Source organism: Ipomoea nil, unplaced genomic scaffold (genome assembly GCF_001879475.1).
Source record: "Ipomoea nil cultivar Tokyo-kokei standard unplaced genomic scaffold, Asagao_1.1 scaffold1977, whole genome shotgun sequence".
NCBI classification, from domain to species: domain Eukaryota; kingdom Viridiplantae; phylum Streptophyta; class Magnoliopsida; order Solanales; family Convolvulaceae; genus Ipomoea; species Ipomoea nil.
This window is the reverse complement of record NW_017618405.1, coordinates 84,692-108,632: the sequence shown is the minus strand read 5'-3', so window position 1 is coordinate 108,632 and position 23,941 is coordinate 84,692. Positions and strand designations below refer to the sequence as shown.

General features: G+C 35.5%; 1 protein-coding gene and 1 long non-coding RNA gene across 4 annotated transcripts in view; one reads left to right on the top strand and one right to left on the bottom strand.

Annotated features, from left to right (window-relative positions):
• The first annotated feature begins 10 nt into the window (after window positions 1–10).
• LOC109147173 lies at window positions 11–22,138 on the top strand. The gene is made up of 3 exons (XR_002048585.1): window positions 11–21; window positions 3,228–3,232; window positions 22,060–22,138. It is a non-coding gene; the product is annotated as an uncharacterized LOC109147173 (long non-coding RNA).
• Window positions 18,917–23,941, bottom strand: part of LOC109147171 — a 46,756-nt gene continuing 41,731 nt past the window's right edge. For 2 of the 3 annotated variants that reach the window (XM_019294803.1, XM_019294804.1), the window contains exons 3-8: window positions 21,225–21,374; window positions 20,872–21,087; window positions 20,536–20,657; window positions 19,905–20,068; window positions 19,640–19,794; window positions 18,917–19,230 (exon numbers count right to left, since the gene is read on the bottom strand). In XM_019294803.1, the coding sequence (XP_019150348.1) occupies window positions 19,132–19,230; window positions 19,640–19,794; window positions 19,905–20,068; window positions 20,536–20,657; window positions 20,872–21,087; window positions 21,225–21,374 (906 nt within the window). In that variant the 3' untranslated portion in view covers window positions 18,917–19,131. Of the gene's footprint in view, window positions 19,231–19,639; window positions 19,795–19,904; window positions 20,069–20,535; window positions 20,658–20,871; window positions 21,088–21,224; window positions 21,375–21,579; window positions 21,928–23,941 lie in introns of those variants that run through there. The other variant, XM_019294805.1, reaches the window with a different exon arrangement.

Here is a 23,941-nt window from a genome sequence, read left to right as displayed (position 1 = left end):
AACACTTTGTTGATTGGGTAAGTGAAAGCTTAGCCTTTCCACTGAGGGAGCCCTAAGTTGTATATCAAAGCCAAACAACCGCCATACAGCCTCGCAGGGTGATATGTACCTACAGTCATAGTACATATTAATCTCATCTACAGATTTTCCAACATCTGAATCATTGCTGGTTTTGTAGAACTCGGCTGTTACCCTATCGTGTCCCTTATTGACATATTTGAAAATGTACTTGATTGAACGGGACTGGTTGCACCACTCGACATTTATATGAGCCTTGTATTTAAGCAATAAATGTCTATTGTGCGGTACAACATACCTGTTGTCCAAGACAATGCCATTCTTTGTTATTGCCCTTCCATTTTCTCGACGTCTATATAAGGGATATCCATCATCATCAAAAGTAGAACATTCCAAAAATCTCTTGGGAAAATGTTTTGAACATCTTCCTTTCACCATAGACGGAGAATTCAACCTAGCTTTTCCACATGGCCCATGCATCATAAATTCCTCAACCGCTTTGTAATATTCTACATCCATATTTTCATCAGGTATCTCAGCTGAAATTATCTTGTCTAAAGCTCCAACTTCACTAACTTCATTTCTTTTTTTTTCAAAAAGAGCAATATATGTGTATGCGGAAGACCTCTTTTTTGGAACTCAATGGCATATATAACTATGAAATAAATAATCAATATAATTTAGAAAGAACAATCTTAACACGATAAAATACGTTAAAAAAATGTGCAAGGGTTTACCTCCAGCAACAGATCCAAACAGTTGCTTCTTTCTACAATCGGCTATCAAGGAATCGAGCTTCATCTTAAACAACCTGCAAATTATGTCCGGACGGTCTTCAGCTTTCAAACTACGGTAATTAAGGAAACGTTGCACCTCAGGCCATTTTGGGTTGCAGGTAAAAGTTATAAATAAATTTGGATATCCAATCCATCGACAAATAGCCATCGCATTGTGGTAGTTTTGTATCATGTACCTTGCTCCGCCAGTGAAACTCGATGGTAGAATTATCCTACGCCCCTGAGTTGCTGGATTTATTTCACTCCTAGTTAAAGCATCGGTCAACCCACTATATGATTCACACCGTAAGCTTTTTTGGTGTGTCCTTATATAGATGAGTCTTCCTGACTCAACCATTGTATATCCGTCAACAACAAATTGTTAGAATAACCGCTTCGCATGTAGTATTGTACTGACAACCGAATTTCTTGATTGTAAGCGATAACAAAAAAATTCCCTTGTACTAATCCTTTGTCTGCCGCCACCACCACCGTTGCCCTTTATGTTAGAGAAGGCAATGTCTTCCCTATAACCATCTTCACCATATGGAAACAACAATGGGTATTGAAGTGGCAAGTAGGAAGGGTTTAATTCACTTATTCTTTGTAGCTGGCCACTCTTAGTTTGAACGACAATATCACGCTCACCTATACTGGTATCAAGATCTCCAACTATTAATGCAACTACCTCAGACACTTCAGGTAAATTGTATGTCCTAGCATCTTTCTTGCGCTTGCCTAGCAATTTTATCTTTACTTCAGCGCATGGATTTCTATCCATTTCTGACTTAGCCATACGAAATGACTTAACCAAGACATTATTTTGATCCAACTCACCTTGAATGACATTTACTATGTCTATATGAATGTCATCTTGATTACAACCATCCCTGCATTAATTATAAAAGGAATATATACTTTATATAATTGGTTTAAACAAAATAATCATAACATAAGTAAGCCAAGATTTTCTTTACCTCACAGCATTGATACGGTTTATTTGTTCATTGCTTGTGTCGTATATGTATAGTTGGGCAAAATGTGGTGGCTTGCCTTCTTCTGGAAGTAGACTCCCCATTAAATGATAGTTCTGTCCATTTAATCTGAATACAGGGGGTCCGCCTCCCTTGTTCACGCTCCTGTCCACCCTACCTTCCATTGATGTGAAGCAAAACATGTTGTTGTACGTCCTGATGTTTTGTAAGAATTTCCTAGATAGTTTACATTTGCCGAAAAAAAGATCGCTGATACCTTTGGGTGGCAAGGGTAATGTGGGCAACTTAATTTTACCACTATTGCAACACATGGAAAATCGCGGTGATCCCTTAGTCACTGTCTTATTTTGTCTCTCCTCAAACCAAAATAACGCACCACAATGGTCACAAGTATTTGTAGCGTCTCCAAAATCACAATATTCAACTGCATTAAACGGGACTATTATGAGGCGGTATTAATATTGCGCAACAACTACTAATATTATATTGTGCAACGTACCATTAGAAAGCGCAGGTGTGGTAGCAATATCGTTGTTTTGTAGTTTTCCGTCAACATTTATAACCAAACTTGTAGCAGTAATACTTGCTTTTGTAGGCAAGGGAATATTTGATACATGAAATTGATATAAGTTAAGCAATTTCTAAGAATATAATAAATTAGAATAAAGTAATAATGAGTTTGAAAAAAAAAGTTAACAAAATGAAATAAAAGGCTTAAAGTATCCCTATATTTAACTAAAGAAAGCATATATATAGAAATGAACGAATTACTGGTTGAGCAATTATCTGTTGCTATCATCGGTGCAGGAAGAGATTCTTCTTCAAACGCTAATAGCAAGTCCCTATTTACGCCATGTGAAGGTTTAATACTACAACAATTAGTACCGTCTAGGATTTTGTTGCATCCACTATTAACATTCGATATGTCCTGGAACGGTTTTCGCCTTGCTACTTTATGTTGTGTGTTACAACCTATTGTCAAAGTTCATAGCAAATGAGCTATAGTATCAACGTAATAAATTAAAACGTAAATTTATGATTTGTATAGAAAGTTACCAGTTAATATAGATGTTGGTACAGAGGATATTGAGTCTTGTAAGTGTCCCAAAATAAAAACCTTTGAATTTTTAGAGCCGAATTTTTGTGTTATGTTCCGCCCACTTAAGTGTATATTGCAAATACCTTTGTTACACATAGATAAATATTTAAGTTAAACAAAAATTCGTAATAGACAAATAGATTCAAAAAATAAATAACAGCTATCTAAAAAAATTATATATGGATATTTGAAAGATTTGTAAATGTACATCGCTATAATATGTAATAGTTTTACCGTTTGTTATAGTACTCATTGGTGTAATATTTTGAGTAGAACAACATTCAGTTGAAAGTCTTCTAGGGATACTTGAAGTACTTTCGTCTCCACCTGGAGCGTCAGCATTTGTTGATGAGATTTTTTTCTAAATTCTCTGAGATATAGGTAAGTCAATATAAGTAATTAGACCAATATTATACAACATAAATTTCCAAGTATAATTATCAACGCAGAGCTAATAACATAAGCATGGTGAATTATTCATGTACCAAGGTCCCCCATATGGTGTGCACCCTAAATAGAAAGTATATTGTTATTTAACAATTTGTTTCCCTATCAGTACGAAAATTGAATAATTATCAAGATGATTTAGAATAACATAATGTGTGATTATTTTATACAATGTACCGATATCGAGCAATAATTGTAACTTTTGAAGTCTTGAGATGATTAGACAACTTAAAATTTGTATATACTTATTTTTAATTAGAAATGACTGTGGATTAGTGTATAAAGCAAATGAATATAAAATGAGTATATTAGAGCCTTATATTAGTACATTCCGTTACAACACAATTTCTAATATTACTAAGCAAAAATATTATTTATAAAGATGTACGTTCAATTTAAAAGTAATATTAAATAAGACAAAAAATATGGTTCTATGAATATATTAAAAAATGTATCTAATATATATGGAATCTTAAAATTGTGTATTATGTGTCAAATAATATTTGACCACATAAGTATTCTATAATATCCTATTAATCCATTACACAACAATTAATTCATTACATCATTGTACTAAATAAATTCATAAGTGGTAAAAATAAGGCCCAAGCTAAGTCAAAACAAAATACTTACCCAATACACTTACAAACACCAACTCCATTAACCAGACCCACCAATCCGACCCACCAACCCGACCCAATACCCGGAATATAAAATCGGCCTCCCAGCTTCCCTTCTACCCTACCCGACCTTTCGCATTCCTTCCGCCTCTCTCGCCTTCGTCAGACTCTCTCGCCTTCGTCAGACTCTCTCGCCTTCGTCAGCCTCTCTCGCTTTCCTCCTTACATCTCTCACTCTGTCTGAAAGCTTGGTAGCAAGCATGTCGTCGACAGTATCTATGGGGTTTGCGAGAACTGTTTTGGTTGTAGCTCGATGGAGTACAAACCAAAGATGTAAACTATAGACATGAAATCATCTGTTTCTTTCCTTCGATTTACTTTTTCTTTCGAATTACCATCATGGAAATTACCGATTTCCTCCTCATATCAGCCGATACAATAGCTTTATCCTATTCTTGGATTTAGGGTTTTGTTCTCTCATAACCCTAACATGTGTCCCAGCTTCAATTGTTCGGCTTGGATGAGTCCGAGATGATTGTCCAAAACCCTAAGTCCAGAAACAACATATGAGCTAAGTATATCTAAGATTTTTTATAATTTGTCAAGGTTTAGATCTCAGTTTGATGATTTTTAATGATTTTATTGCATTGCTATAAGACATGCTGATAGTTCCCTAATTAATAGCTTAAATTATATATCTAGTTGCATTTAGCCTTTGTTTTAGAAATCACATTTCAAGAATTATTTACCTTGTGTAATTGTTAGATCTAGTGTCCTCATATTTGTACTACAAATTGAACTTATTTGTTTCCTAAATGTGTTTTGCAGGGACAGAAAGTGTGTGATGCATCATTTGAAATAGGATACAGTAAACAATCCCAGTTGTTGAAAGTAATGGTAGCAAAAGTCAAGTAAGAATTTCATTGTTGTGTACCTTTTTAATCAGAAAATGACACTAATTTAGACCTCATAAATGGCAGGAAGTATATGCATTACATATACTTACTGAGATTTGAAGTCCTTGAACTCATCAAAATCAGCAATAACCCAGATCTTAGTTGCATCATACGATGATGTTATTCTGACCTCACCTACAAAAAAAAAAAAAACACACATAAAAAACATAGCATTCGTGTCTATTGCATAAATTAGAGGAAATATGTATAAGGTTCAAAGACTCACCACTAACCACCTTTGCCCTACAACATTGAATAACTACAATCACTGGTTCATTTGAATTTGAATTGTAGTATGGCAGTAGAGACTCAACATGAGAATCCCACAGGGTACACATCAAGTAGTTATCACTGTTTTGGGTAGGTAGAAAAGGAAAATAATTAAATATAATAAATAAAAGAAATATACATATACAAATTAGGCAAAAGACAAAATCTGTTTAGAGACCATAAGAATAGTCTTCATATTATTAGATACCATAAGAATATCTTCATATTTTAGAGACAAAATCTGAGGCAATAAGTAAAACTTAACTAAAAGACAAATGATTAGTGTTCATATTATTAAAATTACAAATTCATTTTAGGGTATGCAGAAAATGAAACTTAAAAAGTGGAATAAATAAACAAACCCTAAAAATATAGGAAATAGGCAATCTGAAAGTCAATATATATTAATAAGGCAATCTGAAAGGAAATAGGCAATCTTATAGTCAATATATATCAAAGTGGAATAAAAAAAACAAAATATATAAAACTTACGCATTATCACAGATTTGAAAGTCAATCAATTTTGTGGCTTTACCACCCACAATCTTGTCTACAGGGTTATATATCTCCACCACACGACCTATAACATCTGAAACATATTGAAAGAATATAAGCAGTGATTATATGTCTAAGCAGTTGTATTAGTAATAGTACAATTAGGGTTTTACCAATGAGCTCCTTGTCATTCACTTCCTTGGGATCTTTCAAAGACACAAAACTTGTTAGCCGAAACATAAAAAGTGGAAAGCCTATAGAGTTGATCTGTTTGACTTCTGTTTTATAATTGAACTTCAGCATATAATTATGCTGAGTGACCTTGTACAGGTAATAGTTTGTAACAACATAGAAGTTCTTTATCTCATAGAGTTGGCCTTCTTTTAGCACATCTTTGTATTTGACAACATCTTTATTCTGAATATTAGCATGTATATAATCTCCCTGTACAAAATAGAAAATACAGTATGCTTAAAAGATGAGCAGTAAGTGATTGCAAAAATTAGATGGAAACATGCTTCTGTTTTACAAACCTATTGCTGATTTACACTGAACATGTAAACATGCTTCTGTTTGCCAATGAAGTGAATAAAAAAAATATAGAAAATAAACATGTTTAATAGGAAAAAAAATGAAACTAATCACAACTTCTGTTTTACAAATAGGAATGTAATGAAGATGGAAACATGCTTCTGTTATACTTACATCTTCTATTTTAAAATGAAGGTGTAAACATGTCTATACTTTAAGATGAAGTAAATAAAAATGCTATAGAAAACTACCTGATCATCATGGAGAAGACACTCCATACTCTTGATGTTATCACCTACCCTCCTTTCAGGCACATCATAGATCCGTACACAACGCACTCTAATTCCTCTGAGCTTGTGGACAGGATGGATATCTTTGACAGCAATGAACAGGGAAGGCATTTTACTAATATTTTGAAGATGGAGAATAGTAATGGGCAGAACAGGTTTTATCAAATGGACACCACAATCTGAAGGTAGCCTTTTATAGGCAACAATCACATTTTGAATTACACCTCTCGAAGAGTTTTCATGATGATCAAGTCTTGGAACACCAACATGTTATTAAATGTTGGTGTTCTTTTAAATTTAAATTCTATAAGTCTTGAATTATGTAAATAATTTCTGTCTTTATAATATCAGCAGCATGCATTGTATTGTTTGTAGTATATCAAGGGTCAGGCATTATATGTCTAAATATATATAGACATTTCAGTAGTGGTCTACTATTAAAAGTAAAAACCCTTCGACTACTCATAAATTATCTTCATTGGTAAGGTAAAAAGTAGTATTTGATATATTAGTTGGAATCTGTACATTTATAAAGACAGCATTAAATAGCCGAATTGAGAAAATTACATTTTTGATCCTGTAACTATTGTGGTCTTGTTAATTTGAGTACTTGACTTTCAAAACTATCAATTTAGTCCCGTAACTATGTAATTTTTAACACATTTAGTCCTGCTGGCCAAATTGCCGTCCAAATATCGTCAGAAAATTTTAACCCATTTTTAATTATTAAATCATGAGGGCAAATCGGTCATTTCATGTAACTTTCTTCTTCCTCCTTACACCTTCCGACCGAAATTGCAGCGCTGCTACGGAATATGAATCTGACGGTCGGCGCCAGCACCATGGATAGGGATTTTCCGACCACATTCAAGCTTTACTTTACAAAGATATGAAGAATATGAATCTGTCGGTAAAAAAGCAGTACCCAAGCTCACTCTGCTTATAAGGCACACTCGATCGCCGACCCGTCGCCGGAAAAATTGTGATATGCGACAGGGATTAGTCCCCAGGTTCAGAAAGGGTAAAATGATGAGGAAAAATTTATCTTTTTACATCTATTTTAACTTTCTTTCCCTGACACAACAATGGGTATGTTGGCATCGCCGGCCTTATGAACGTCGACGTAAATGGAGTCGAGGAGCCCATTACAAACTAGAAGAAATCGCACTGTAAAGGCAAGAAATCAAACAAAACTGCAAGAAAAGTTTAAGAACTAAAGTACAAGTTAAGATCATAAAATCGACTCTTTTCTCCGGCCGTTGATCTTCTCTCTTTGAACTACCGACCCACCGTCCGCCGCCGCCCCAAAACCCAGCAGCAACAGAGAGTCAACCTGAAGACAGGTTTCGATATCACTCTCGATTTCGGCATAGAGGCGAGAAAATGCGTCATCGCCGGAGATATTGGAGTCCTTTTACTTCTCGGCGTCGTACTTCTTACAGATCGCGTCGTACTTCGTACATCTTACAGACCGCGTCAATGTAAAATAGAATGCGCAGATTAGGAAAATACTGTGGCCGCAATTCATTAAATTGAAAGAAAGTAAATGAATTGAGCAGTGGTAATAAGAGAACTCGCGAATGCAGAGCAGAGGTAGTGGAGAGGATTGGAAATTCAGAAGTGGGATGAAAATGTTAAGCGGTGGCTGAAATGAAAATGCTAAATCCATATGGAAATCGAATTTCGTCGCCGGTAGTGAAAGGAAGAAGAAAGTGAAAATGACCGATTTACCCTTTTGATTTAATAATTAAAAATGATTTAAATTTTTTCGGTGATATTTGGTCGGCGATTTGACCGGCAGGACCAAATGTGTTAAAAATTATATAGTTATGGGATTAAATTGATAGTTTTGAAAGTCAAATACTCAAATTAACAACACCACAATAGTCACAGGACCAAAAGTGTAATTTTCTCTAGCCGAATTTTTGTTACACTTCACAGCAAACGACATCGTATACAGTGAGCGGTAAAATGCAATAGACAATAACTTAGGGGCAAAACGACGGCGTTTTCATTGGGCGGGATAATTTTTTGGGTAACAAGTTGTTGCTTTACTATAGAGTTAGATGTTTGCAACTTTGTAATAACGCTAGTCTAAAAATGATAGTATAAATAAATACTATTTTTGGTTTAAATTGCTCTAATTCTTCTTAATTCTCTTTTGGGTAGCATTGTCATTGTCTTCATCTTCGGTACATGTCCTCCTTTTTTTTTTTTTGGTGGTGTGTCATGTGCGATTGAGTTACTGGTGGTAGCATAGATGGATTCATTGTGCAATGGGATTATGGTGTAGAAAGCTTTAGATTTGCCTTGTTATGTATATGATGAGATCTTAGTTGTACTATTAACTCTTTATCTCACAAGCATCTATTGATATTTGGTAGAGATAATTTTTTCCATACATGTTTCATGCGTTGTGAGATGTGTGTCGTAGGTTATCATGTGAAAGTATTGAACAAAATATTAATATTTATTATATTTGTATAAATACTTGGTAAATATATATATATATATATATATATATATATATATATATATATATATATATATATAAAACATATTTCGTATTATAACTTTAATATTTTTTTTAATAAATATATATCATATTTTAATATTTAATTACAAGATAATGTAAAAAGGAGACAATGGGCAATGTAGTGAAAAATAATAAATTAATAAATTTGAAGGTAATGAATCTTTGAATTGTAGAAAATAAATATAATATAACTAATGGAATTATATCTCTTTTAAATTGCTTTCAAAAAAATATCTTTTTAAAATTTTTTTATAATGAATAATTTTTTAAATAAGAGTATTATAGACATCTAATTTTAAATTAATTAAATGTATATGTATTATTTTTTGTTGTAGCTACTAATTTATTTAATTTAATAAGAGTAATAAAGTGACATACATACTTTTCATCAATAATAATGAAATTATTGATTTTTTTTTTAATTTACATTCATTGTTGAGACGGAATTTTTCTCTCTAGGGTTTGCTAGAGTTTTCTCCTCCCCTAGGGTTTGCTAGGTTTCCGACGGTTTCCTACGTTTTTTCCGGTGATCATCACTGTTTGGCGACGCTAGTCGCAGCGGGCAAGTGCGTATGGCAGCGATGGTGGATGGCTCAAAAAACTTGTTTACGGCGGGTTCTGGATCACAGACCCGCCCAACCCAATGAGTACGCTGAGTTGGAACTGCCGTGGCTTGGGTAATCCACGGACAGTTCGAGAGGTGGTGGACATGGTGTCCAAAAAGCAACCCGACTTTGTATTTCTAATAGAAACTAAGGTAGCGCGAGATCATGCTGAGCGTCTTCGTGTTACGATTGGTTTCGAAGGCTTATTTTATGTTGACAATGATGGTTTGAGTGGTGGATTAGCGTTATTGTGGAAGAAGAATAATACGGCGAGACTCCTTAGTTACTCAAGAAACTACGTTGATATTGAGGTAACTATGATAGGTCATCCGGCCTGGAGAATGACGTGTTACTATGGTTATTCGGACCGTAATAGGCGTGCTGAATCATGGGATTTGTTGAGAATGTTGGCGGCAAAATCGAATCTCCCGTGGGTGGTGGTGGGGGATTTTAATGATTTGCTATACCAATATGAGAAGAGAGGGGGAAATCCACATCCGAATAGCCTTCTTCGAGGTTTTGGGGAGACGATTGAGGATTGTGGATTGGCCCAGTTGCCAATGATTGGATACCCATATACCTGGGAGAAGGGGAAAGGGACTGCAAACTGGATCGAGGAGAGACTTGATAAGGTCCTAGTAACGAACGAGTGGCGCAATATAATTCCCCATGTAAAGGTTATGAATTTGAGAACCAGGAAGTCAGATCATTCAGCCATTTTTTTCACAGTTCAGGAGGAGGTAGGGAGGGATGGGGTTAGAAGAAGGGGTTTTAGGTTTGAGATGGCATGGTTATATGATGAGGGATGTAGGGGTGTGGTGGAGCAGGCGTGGCAGGAAGGGAGAGGGCAGGGTTTACAGGGTTGTGTTCAATACTGTGGAAACCGGTTAACACGATGGGGTGGGGATCGGTTCCATAAGTATGGGAAACAGATTGTGCAGCTGAAACGGGATCAACAACGTTTGAGAGGATGCACTGACTCGGCCTCTCTTGTCGAGTTTCAGTGAATAGAGCAACTTCTGAGTCGCACTGAGGCCCAGGAGGATGCATACTGGAGGCAGAGGGCCAAGCAGCACTGGCTCAAGGAAGCTGACGCCAATACCAAATTCTTTCACAGGTATGCCTCTCACCGAAAGAAGAAGAATACTTTACTTAGATTAATGAATGACAATGGGGATTGGTTGGAGGGGGATCCCATGAGAGATATCATTCTGGACTATTTTAAGAATATTTTCAGCTCTGGGGGTCCGGGAACTGGAGATGATTTTTTTGGGGGGATAGAACCCAGGGTATCACAGGCGCAGAATGACTCACTATTACGGCCATTTAATCTGGAGGAAGTAAAGGATGCATTGTTTGCAATGTATCCGGATAAAGCACCAGGACCGGATGGAATGAATCCGGGTTTTTATCAGCATTTCTGGGATGTGGTAGGAGGGGATGTTGCGAGTTTTGTGCTAAACTGTCTTGAATCAGGTGACCTCCCGTCTGGCTTGAATGAGACAGATATTGTGTTGATCCCTAAAAAGAGTAATCCAGAGTTAGTAACTGATTTGCGCCCTATAGCACTTAGCAATGTCATTTACAGAATAATAGCTAAAATGATGGCTAATATAATGAAGCCTTTGATGGAAGGAATAATATCTGAGACACAGAGTGCTTTTATCCCAGATAGATTGATAACAGATAATATTCTATTAGCTGCAGAAGTGGGGCACTTTCTGAATCGAAAACAGTGTGGATTGAGGGGCTGGGGTGCACTTAAGCTGGATATGGCTAAGGCGTATGATCGAATGGAGTGGCCTTTTCTCCGTAATATGATGATGGCATTGGGTTTCCATGATAGATGGGTTGATTTGATTATGAAATGTGTGACCACAGTCTCCTATAGTATTCTGATAAATGGCTCAAGGAGTGACCCAATAATACCCACGCGTGGTTTGAGACAGGGAGACCCGCTATCCCCATATTTGTTTATTATCTGTGCAGAGGGACTCTCGTTGTTACTACAACAGGCTAACAGAGCGGGATTAATTCATGGATGTAGGGTAGCAAGAGGTGCCCCTCAGATTTCTCATTTGTTTTTTGCGGACGATAGCCTTTTATTCTTTAAGGCTAATGTGGAAGAGGCTAATGAGATAAAGAAATGCCTGACTGTATATGAGGATCTATCGGGACAGGTGGTTAACTACCACAAGTCGAGTATTTGTTATAGCAGGAATACGAGTAATGTGGATAGGGAAAGTGTGGCCCAAGTTTTGGGGGTGGAGCAAGCACCAAACTTTGGCAAGTATTTGGGTCTACCTTCGTTTGTGGGTAGGAATAAAAAGGCAGCTTTTGCATATATTGAGGATAAAATACGCCAAAGAATTGGGTCGTGGAATAAAAGGCTATTGTCTCAGGCAGGGAAAGAAATACTGTTGAAAAGTGTGGCACAATCTATGCCTACCTTCTCAATGAGTGTTTTTTGGCTACCTATATCAGTATGCACGGCTATAGAAAGAACGATGAATAGATATTGGTGGGGTTCTGGGACGGACAACCGAGTTCACTGGAAGGCTTGGGACAAGCTATGTGTTCCTAAGAAGTATGGTGGATTGGGTTTTAAGGACCTACGTGCATTTAATCTAGCTATGTTGGGGAAACAGGCATGGCGAATGCTCACTAAGCCTGATTCCTTAGTAGCTCGTGTTTACAAAAGCCGATATTTTCCCAGGGATACTTTCTTTGATGCGCAGGTAGGAAATAATCCCAGTTTTTGTTGGCGGAGTATAATGGCATCAAAGAGCATAATTTGTAGTGGGGTCAGACGAAGAATTGGGAATGGGGAAACTACATCTATATGGACCCATCCATGGTTACTGGATGACCAGGACCCTATGATACAAACAGAGATGCCTATACAGTTACGAGAGGCCAGGGTAGTGGGGCTAATAGATCAACAAACTGGTACATGGGATAATGAAATTTTATCAGATTTATTTCAACCTACGGATGTCGAGAGAATTATGAGAGTACCTGTATCCCGGGATTATAATGATGCATGGTATTGGTACGGGAACCCGAGAGGATTATATTCTGTGAAAAGCGGGTACAGACGATTGGTGGGAGATTATGAGAATAATCAAGACCCCTTTACTAATTGGTTAGCTTTATGGAGACTAAAAATTCCACCAAAGTGGAAAATGTTCCTCTGGAGAGCTATTTGTGATATTTTGCCTACAACTACGAACTTGCTTTTAAAGAGGGTGGAGGTGAACCCATATTGTGCTATGTGTGGGATATCACATGAGAATACAATGCATGCATTAGTCTTGTGTGATTTTGCAAGAAACATTTGGGATCAATCCAACCTTACAATCCCCAATATTGTCACGGATATTTTTCATGTTTGGTTTGGGGAACTTCTAAATATTTTAGATTCTGATGGAATGTTATATGCAGCATCAATTCTATACAATATTTGGAAAGCTCGAAATGGTGCAGTTTGGGAGGCATTTTTACCACGCCCAGGGTCCCTACTCAGAGCCGCAGCGGCAGCTAAGACCGCATGGACTCAGTTCCGCCCAGCCGTGGCTGCCACTGCCACTGCTACGCTGCCGACAGAAAACCGCCACGCTGCCCAGGCGAGTCCCACCGCCGGCCGCGGTGCTGCCGACGCCGCCGGATCCTCTGTGCCGCCAGTGAGAAGATGCAGGGTCGATGCGGGATATCTACACGAGACAGGGAATGCAACTGTAGGGGCCGTTTTATTAGATGGAGATGGAGCCTATATCTCGGCACTAACCGCGCCGCTACCGGCCTGTACGTCACCACTTATGGCTGAGGCTTTGGCGTGTAAGGAAGTTTTATCATGGCTAAAGGATCGAGGTGAACAGAATATTGAGATCTACACGGATTGTTTGACACTACAACGCTACCTTACATCATCAACCACTGCGTTTCGCTCTTACGTTGACTATGCCATTGATAGCTGCAGGCAAATTGCCGTTTATTTTCACTCATGTTCTTTTAATTATATTTCTAGATCGGACAATTATTTAGCTCATGCTTTAGCCACTACGGCTTATCAGCAACCTGATACTATGTACTGGGATACTCACCCACCAGACATTATTTCAGCATTTTTCTAATGAAGCACCGCAGAAAATTTTCAAAAAAAAAACATTCATTGTTGAGACAAATTGTTTTGAGAGTTTGTCAATGACAATTGTTACAATTCCTGTCAATAGAGGATGATAATAAATAATTCAAAATATAGTTACAATAGATATTCTTATAATGATATAGAAAATATTAACTTAAAGATTTCTTTAGAAGTTTTCATGCATTGATAAAATTCTGATGTATAAATTTGTTCAATTGGAGGCTTGGAGCTAGTGAGATGTCAACATTGTCAATTATTTAGAAAATGGTCCTACGCTTTTAGAGTCCAGGTGTAATTGTATTTATGATCAACAACTTTGTAGTTAGGTCGTGCATGTCTGACAATAATGTAAGAACAATTTTGTCCGATAAAAAATAATAGTATAATATTTGTAAAGTAACGTACAATTATACCATTATAAAAATAAATACAAAAAATATTAATACAATAATGACCTAAATCATACCAATAGTGCAAAAGTATAATTGAAATATTAAGTTCAGTTCTGATATAAATAATCAAAAGAAGATTAATTAACGAAAAAAAAAACTTAATCTAATTTTTTTTTTAAATGCATAAAAATCAAATGATTTTTAAAGTTCTTGATTTATAATATTTAATACTTAACTTTGAATGTTATGTATTTAGTCGGACTAATTATTTGACTAAAGTTTATGTTAAATTATATATATATATATATATATATATATATATATATATATATATATATATATATATATATATATATATATATATACAGGGAAGGGTTCATGTGCGGGTATAGCTTCCCGTGCGGTTGTGCGGTTAGATCTGAGCCGTTGATCAAATCTAGATCAACGGCTCAAATCAATGAAAATTAAAAAAAAAAAACGCATGTTTGGAAGAAAGTCACGCACCTTAAGTGTTAGATCTTAAGCACAAACTCACGCACATTAAGTACAAAACGCACCCACATTAAGCACAAAAGCCACGCACTTTAAGTATTAACTCACAGACTTTAAGTTTCAACAATTACTGGCATTAATCACTAACCTCACACACATTAAGCACAACCCCTACGCAAATTAGGCACAAATTCCACTAACATTAAGAACAAATCTCGCACACCTTAAACACAAAAGTCCACACTTTAAGTTTTACCAATTACTCACATTAAGCACAACCCCACGCACATTAAGCACAAAACTCACGCACCTTATGCACAAGACTCACGCATCTTATATACAAAATTCAAGCACATTAATCACAGAACTGCTTACATTAATTTTGACCTAAATGCAAAAATTATAAAATTATCACTGCATTTTTATTTTAAATTTTAGTAATCCTGGACGTTGATTTAAGCGAGATGAATGACCCAGATTAAACCGCACAACCGCACCTGAGCACCCTAACCGCACCAGAACCTAATTCTATATATATATATTTTCGAACACTGTATGGTGCATTTATGCATACCTAATGGTGTATTTTTGAACACTGTAAGGTGTATTTATGCATACCTAATGGTGTATGGCGCACTGACCGCACGGGAATACCTGACCCCATAGGAACAAAAAAAAAAAAACAAAAAAAACAAAAAAAAAATATATATATATATATATATATATATATATATATATATATATATTAACATATTCAGATTATATGTTTAAGACCTTTGTTATAAAAATTAAAGAATAAGTTAAAAATAATAAATAGTTAACGGAATATTCCGTTACTAAAGGAATTTAGATTATTTAAGGGAATAAAATAATATAACAGAGGGTAAATAAGAAAAATCATTAAAAAAAATACTAAAATCAAAATAATATGAACCATTCATTTTAAGAAATAATAGTACTAACATTTTTTTTTTCAGTTAAGGGCATAACATTATTGACTCTTATTAGAATTGTAGATTGTAGATAGATGTAGATGTAGATGTAGAAATAAAGTAGTAGCTACAACAAAAAATAATACATATGCATTTAATTAATTTAGAATTAGATGTATATAATGCCTTTATTTAAAAAATAATAATTAATTATAAAAAATTTAAAAAGTGATATAATTTCATTAGTTATATTATCTTTATTTTCTACAATTTTTTACAATTCAAAGATTCATTACCTTTAAATTTATTAATTTATTTTATTCACTACATTGTCCATTGTCCTTTTTACATTATCTTGTAATTAAATATCAAAATTATAATACAAAATATGTTATATATATATATATATATATATATATATATATATATATATATATATATATATTTATTTATTTATTTATTTATTTATCAATTATTTTATACAAATATAATAAATAATATTAATATTTTATTCAATACTATCACATGATAACCTAGGACACACATCTCACAACGCATGAAACATGTATAGGAAAAACTACCACTACCAAATAGGACCGAATTTTGGGCTGTCCAAGCAACCCAATAGCACAAGATCCCTAATTTTTGAGGGCCCCATATTTAATTTTTACCCGTTAAAGAAATTTTTAAAAACAAATTTAGAGTTAATCTTAAAGACTTGAATGATTAAAAATCTACAACTCTTCCGATTTTCCCTTTCCCAAAATCACGCTCTCCTCATAATTAACATAAAATTAATTTAGCATTCAAAACTGACCGTTCTGTTTCTCCCATTCCACAACGTTCTATACCATTCACTAATCACTACCATTACCAATACACTATTCATATTGTCTAAGAAGATTAGAACTATACAGTATTGAGTATTCATATTTGTTGAGAATATTAGAAGAAACTAACAAAAGAAAAAAAAATGATTTAGTTTTTCTAATTTTCTCTCCTGTTTCTTCGTTTGGCAATTGGCAGAGTAGAGGCCCAGAGCACTGAGACGTCTGAGAGCAGTAGAACACTAAAATCAGTAGACATAGCCGTAGGAATCAAATATTTAGAATTTTAGAGGAAGACAAGAACTAGGAAGTGATCGAATTTCGTAGATTCTCCAGGAGGCCAGGAGCGCTTTCGGACGGGGCACGGGTGATTGGGCGAAACTGCGGAAGTTCCAGGAGCCGAGGGCGAGCGCCTGGCGGAGCCGAAGGAGGTCCACCGTCCATGAAGCGCAAGGTCTCAGGCGCTGCTGGTGCTGGCCCACGCAGAATTTGGTTTCTGCATTTCTACAAGAGGCAGGAAGCTTTCCAGGTTGTTTCAATCCTTCACTTTAAATCTTTAATTTAATAATTTTATGTGTTATGTGTAATGTGTTTGTTCGGTTGTTTCGTAGTCACGTATATGTGTTATTGTTTGTTCCGTAGTTCGCACTATAATTTTTTAAAATAAAGTTATTTAATTTTTCTTCTTTATATTGAAAAAGTAATATATAAATAAAAATCATGTTTTTACCATATTGATTTTAAAGAGCGTTTATATTTTTTATAGGGCTTCATTTATTTAAAAGAACAGGGCCTTCAAAATCTAAAATCGGTCTTGCTATCAAATATCAATAGGTGCTTGTAAGATAAAGAGTTAATAGTACAATTCAGATCCCATCATATACACAACAAGGCAAATCTATAGCTTCCTACACCAATCTAATTACACGATGAATTCATCTATGCTATCACCAGTAACCCAATTACACATGACACACTATCAATAAAAAAAAAAAAAAGAACATGCACTGAAGATGAAGATAATAACAATGCTACCCAAAAGATAATTAACGAGAATTAGATAAATATAAACCAAAAATAGCATTTATTTAGACTATCGTTTTTATATTAAGTATTTAGACTAGCGTTATTATAGAGTTGCAAACATTTATGTTAGTGACAATAAATCAATCTCTCATATATTATCTTGCATTTATATAATTTAAATTACCGAGTTAAATAAACAAATTCAATATTTATTTACCTATGCATTAACATCTCCGATATAATATTGCATTAATATACTTTGAAATATTTATTTAAAAATAATCATTAAGTATTATTTCATTCGCGCAAAGCACGTAAAAGCACTAGAATATATATAGGGGTGCACTCTATATTTAGACGCACTTACAGGGTGTTTGGTTGGAGGGATTTTAAATTCCCTCCCCACATAATTTCCACCTAATTCCAAGGACCATTAAATTTCGTAGTTTGGTTGGAAGGAATTGCAATTCCATGGAATTGCAATTCCCCCATTTTCATGGAATTAAAATCCCATGTCCCCCCTTAGTATTTTAATTCCTGGGATTTTAAGAAGAAAAAAAGATAGTGATGAGTCAAAATTACCCCCTCCTTTTTAACCTAAAATTAATGCCTAACAACAACAATGGACATTTTTGACTTTACACTACTTATTCCCTTTCAATTCCCATGTATACCAAACATTGGAATTGAAATTCCCAGTAATTCTATTCCTGTAAACCAAACACTGGAATTTAATTCCCACTTTATTCCCAGTAATTCATCTCCCACGGAATTACAATTCCTTTCCCACATAATTTCCTCACTCCAACCAAACGCCCTGTTATAGTTATAAGTAGTTACACCTAGGTGTATGAATGTTAACAAGACAAAATTACATGCACTTGTAGGTGAAAGTAGGTGCACTTGTAATTGATTTTAGCTGCACATCTTACTTGCAAAGGTGCAACAACTACTTGCCCTTATAACACATTTACATGCACCAAAATTCAAATTAGGTGAAGCAACTACTTGCCCTTATAACACATTTCCATGCACCAAAATTCAAATTATTTATAAAAATGTCTCCACGTCGCTTTTTTAAAATTACATTTTATTTGTTGATCTAGACACGTGGCGCGCAGTGAATGGTTCTCAATTCTCTCCTAGACGGATAGTTCACACCTGAACGCGATCATATATATATATATGTATATATATGTATTTACCATATTATTTATCTGTTGTTAACATGTTATGTGCCTTTAAATTTATTTAAAGACACATAGACTACAGGTACATAAACTGATAAACGGTTAATTGCAAGTTATTTTTGATTAGGTTTCGCAATGCAAAATAATCATTGGTCCATGGTATAATTCACCTAATTAAACTTATTTTTTTTTACTTTTTTTACAAAAAGACCAGAGAAGATGAATTATCTGATGACTAAATCCTACAACTATTGCGGGAATGGAACATTTGCTTTAATATGTATGCACCAAACCTACGAGATTATGTTCCAATAAATCAGCACTTTATTATTACAATATAAAAGAGCATTGCCTTATCCATTTTCAAGATTGTCTTTTATATTCCTGCATGTTTCTAGGGGTACCATTTTTGCTGGAATTCCAGCATAAACATAGTTCTCAGTAATAGCTTACACGATTTTCAACTGCTTATCTCCAAACTGGTCGATTACGCAACCTTCCTGGTTAGTTGATCCCTCGATGTGCTCTCGAATATCTTGTCAGCATTTCCAACCTCGAACCCATCTCGCCTGTGAAATTCCTTTATCTGTGGAAATGTCAAGACACGTTGTTACATTACCTGTCCGAAACTAGGAGCACCCGCATAATGGACACACTAGAATAGTAGAATGTGACAGTATAAGGAAATAAAGTTGCGCATTCCTACGAACTTTTAGCCTAGTTATAAGTGCTTGATCCTAATAAATGGTATCAGAGCAACAAGTTTGAGTCCCTAGGAAACAATCTTAAGCATATATAATTACAACAGGCACATGCCCAGACTCGCTCTCATTATCTGTAATCTATATTTCATTGTGAACACAAGTGTGGTGTGTAACGTCTTATCTCAAAGTTTCGGTTGAATTTAGACCATATTTTGTACAGAAACCAAAGAGGCATATTGTGAACACAAGTCCAATTAATGAAGCATTATTTCAGGAGGTAAGTTGGCTTACCTCTTCGCGAGGTAAATCTTTGTACTCAGGCAAGACAAGACGTTCGGCAAATTCAATGTAAGAACATGGGACCAATTCTGTTGAGCCGTCTGAAAATTGAAAAGGGGCAGAATCTGCCACGGTTGAACTTTGCAGCAGAAGACCATCGGGGCTCACTAGCAAGGGAAGACCAAAAATTGTATCGATAATTCTCAACCATTCTCCATCAGCTACTCATAAAGCGATAAAAAAGGCGGACAGAAAACAGCATATATTGCTCACTCACCTTTCAAAATACCCCCTTCGGAGTTCAGCTTAAAATCATTCTCCTCAATGAACCGATTGAAACTGTCAATACTTGCCAAGTTTGATCTCAAGCGATGAGTAGATATAGTCACGTGATTCAAAGCATAGCCATTGACAAGTGTCCAAGCAGCATATTCGCTTTCACTGGAATTACAGAAGGCAGGCCAGTAATAGAATTTCTTAGGTTAATCCAGTTAAATGTAGAACACGGGAAGACAAAGTTCTGGTAGAAAACATAAAAAGGACCAAACTAGCTAAGTATAACAAGTCTTGGAAGAAGTCCAAAACATTCCAGATTTCCAGGGGAACGTGATCCATTTGGTAGAAGATGAAATAACTTCTCTTGAGGAATGAGGAATATATATATAAGTAGGTAACCAGCTTGGTTGGCGTGAGTGGCCGTGCACTCTCGTCCCTTAAGAGAGGTCGGGAGTTCAAACCCCCTCTCGTATGGAAAAACCAATCTGGCCAGCACTTTGCCCCTTACTTGGGCTGGGCGGTGCGAATGGAGATTAGTCTGAATATGGTACGAGCTTAAAGGTACCTCCTACAGTTAGGACCTGCTCAAGACTATATATATATATATATATAAGTAGGAGCAAATGAATTACCTAGCCAATTTCTGGAATTCTTCAAATGAGGGCTTTTCCCATGTGAGGCAATCCAATGCACTGGCAAGAGGTGCATGCCCATATCCATTGCCAGATATGTTAGTATACTTTCTAATTATTTCCTGCACAAAGAGCCAACATAAGAGTGACAGAATTTCAGCGAAAATAATGTCCCCCTCCATTCTCTCTCAGTTCCCTTTTTTTTTTTTCTTTTTCTCTTCATTCCCAGTTTTTTTCTCGCAAACACGACAGAATCTAGAAAGAAATATCTCACGAAGATTAAGTCAAGATTTCCATATTTCATCATGTTTGTTCTCTTTATAGGTCTACACAAACCTGAGCTCCTGGACTCATTTGATCAACAAGGAGTTCTGATATGAAAATTCTCGGCAAGGGCCCACTAACACGAGTTCCATTCTCAGAATGTAACAACTTCGGAGGAGCGAACCAGAAGGCTTTCAACTTCTTTGCAGGGAACCTCAGCTCTTCCCGTTTCTCGTAACCAAAGTCCAAGAAGAATTTCGCCATGGAATCAATCCCATGCCCATTTACCTATAGTAATATTTTCTCAGTAAACTTACATAAATCAAAGAAACCAAAGTATATCAACATTTTAAGTTGACAAATTGGTGACTTTTTAAACAGAACATTAGAAATTAACAAATAGGGAGCTTAAGAACAAACATTACCCCAAAGGTTCTGAAAGCAAAATGGTCATAGCAAATTCGATCACCATCTGCAGATCGAACGAGCTCCAAAATGGCTTTAGCAGAAGGATTTTTGTTCAGGTAAACTGCTTCCATACTAGCCAATACACTCCTGAAGAACGATTCACTTCCCTATATGTACACACAAGATTACAGTCACTAACCATCCAATAAATTCCAATTTCAGTTATTTGACTCATCACAATAACCAAACAATTGCTTCACATATCATATGCATATTCAAGATCAATGTTAAAAATATTCACTTAAACATATAAAATAGTAGGGAGGATTAACTTTTCTCTCGCAATAATTTCATTTCAGTAAAAGGGTATACCTGCAAAGAAGGAGCTTTGAAGCCATTTCCATCCTGGGTTAGGGAAGCAGAGAGGGTTGAGAAGCAATTTTTCTCTCTATTTAAAACAAGGCCCTTCATTGGAGGTATATTCCAGGTGAGTTTACTGGGAATTTGAAAGAGGAAAGACGAAGAATGAGGAAAGCTGGCGGATTTGAGGAAAGAAGAGGAAGAAGAAGAACAATACAGGGAAAACAAAGAAGAAGGGAATCTGATCATGATTTCCATACAAATAATTTGATCTCTTCTTTGTTTCTTTCGTCTTCTCTATTGACGATGAAAGAAACAATTTCCTTAGTAAAACCTAGAATCCTCTGGTCATCTAATTAATGTCTTTTTTTTTTTTTTGTACATATCTAATTAATGTCTTAACAACTGACACACGAATGACACGATACGACATTATCTATTTGGTTAGACGATGATAAGTTCATCATCTTTAAATTGCTCATTGCTGATTAGGATATTTTGAAGAATCATGCAAGTCATTATCCAGTTGTTTGGACAAAGATACCGCCTACAACCTACCCTTTCACTTTCACAATCTTTTTTTTTTTTCGAAGAAGAATTCACTTTCACAATCTTAAATAGGGAAAATGACGGTTTCAAAAAAAAAAAAAAAAAGGAAATTTTCTCGTGAGTTATAAGTTTATAACATTTTTCCTCCTAAAGTTATTAATGTATTCATATTTATCATCTCAGCTATGTTAAAAGTGACAATTTTTACCACTTTATTGTTAAATGGACATTTTACCTTTAAATTAAGTATTTTATTTATTCTTTTTCTCCAACAAATTATTACTTATATATAGGGATGAGTACGATTCGATTCAAACCTAACCAGACACTATAACAATCAAACCAAAATAGTAGGGACGGATTTGGTTACGATTGAAAATCGAAATAAAATAAAATAAAATAATTGTTGAATTTAGACTATTATAAAAATAAATAAATTTTGAATCACCGATACAAAATCGAAACTGGAACCAAACAGAACCGATTTATCATTTACCAATAGTGTTTGATCATTTTCACATTTATTCTAATTTCACATATAAGTAGATATGACTGTTGGAAAAATTAGCTTAAAATGACATAAAATGACATATTAAGTGGCTATTTTGTGGTACAATTATCAGTGGGGTCCACTTCCTATTTGGGTCGGGTCGAAGTGGATTCGGGTTCTTCGTAGTGAGACGAAGAGATTGATATATTGTACGCTCAAAACGGATAATGGGTGAATGAGATATTGATTCTCAAAGTAGACCCATTTGAGTTGGGAAATGAAGGGAAATAGTGGACTTTGTCCCACATTGGTTTGGAAAGAAAATTTGCCCCCCTTATATACAAGAGCTCTTTTGAAGCTTGTAGAATTGTATAGCATAGAGGCTCTCTTGAGCAGGGGGAGGAGAGGGGGAGGGGGGGTGCAAATCAAAATCCAACTAGAAGAGATCGAAAAGGCTTGAATCAAGCCTGCGCTCGAAAATTAACTGGCCTTGTAGGTTAAGTTATGCCAAACTTCGGTATCATTTTCCAACTGATATAGTCATTTGGTTCGGCCGAGTTCGACCGAAACCGAGAGCACCTACTCTCGTGCTACAGAGAGCACGAGAGGTTGTGGTGCACCGAGAGCACAACTCTCGTGCATCAGTGATCACGAGAGGTGCACTCTCGGGTTGCACCACAGCGCGCACGAGAGATGTACTCTCGTGTTGCCTGGTCCGTGTGCTCTCGTGTGAACCTGCACCCCAACGGTCTGAAACCCGAAAGTTCAGAAGATTAAACTCATCTGTTAATGGAATTAACACTATTTTAATTCCAATTTTTAAAACTGAGTTTAATCCTACTTAATGGGTGGCTGTTACAGGTGTTACACAATTGGTTTTAATACCAATTTAATGGCCATGTTGAATGCTATCCCTCCAACATCCCTATATAAAGAGAGGTAGAACAGAAGCATTTTACACAGCACAAAAAAAAAAAAAAAAAAAAAAAAAACAAACAAAAGGAATTCCAGTACTGTTTTTGCTTCAAAACTTCTGCTTCTACTCTCTTCTTTACCCAGCAGTGTTCTAAGCTTTGCTTTGTTTGCCGGGTTCTTTGTTTAGGTGCTTAAACAAATAATTGTAGCACCTTTTATCCTAGGAAACTTAGAGTACAACACTCCTAGCACTTGTGGGAGGTAGCAAATAAGGTTTTAAGGAAAAGAACTTTGTGTTCGAACTCGTGCTAAACCTATACCCAAACACTCCATCTTTTCCTTCCCAGCTTTTTCTGTTTTCCCATACAATAATAATTTTTCTGTAGAATTATTATTTTGGGATTTTTCAACCATATTACC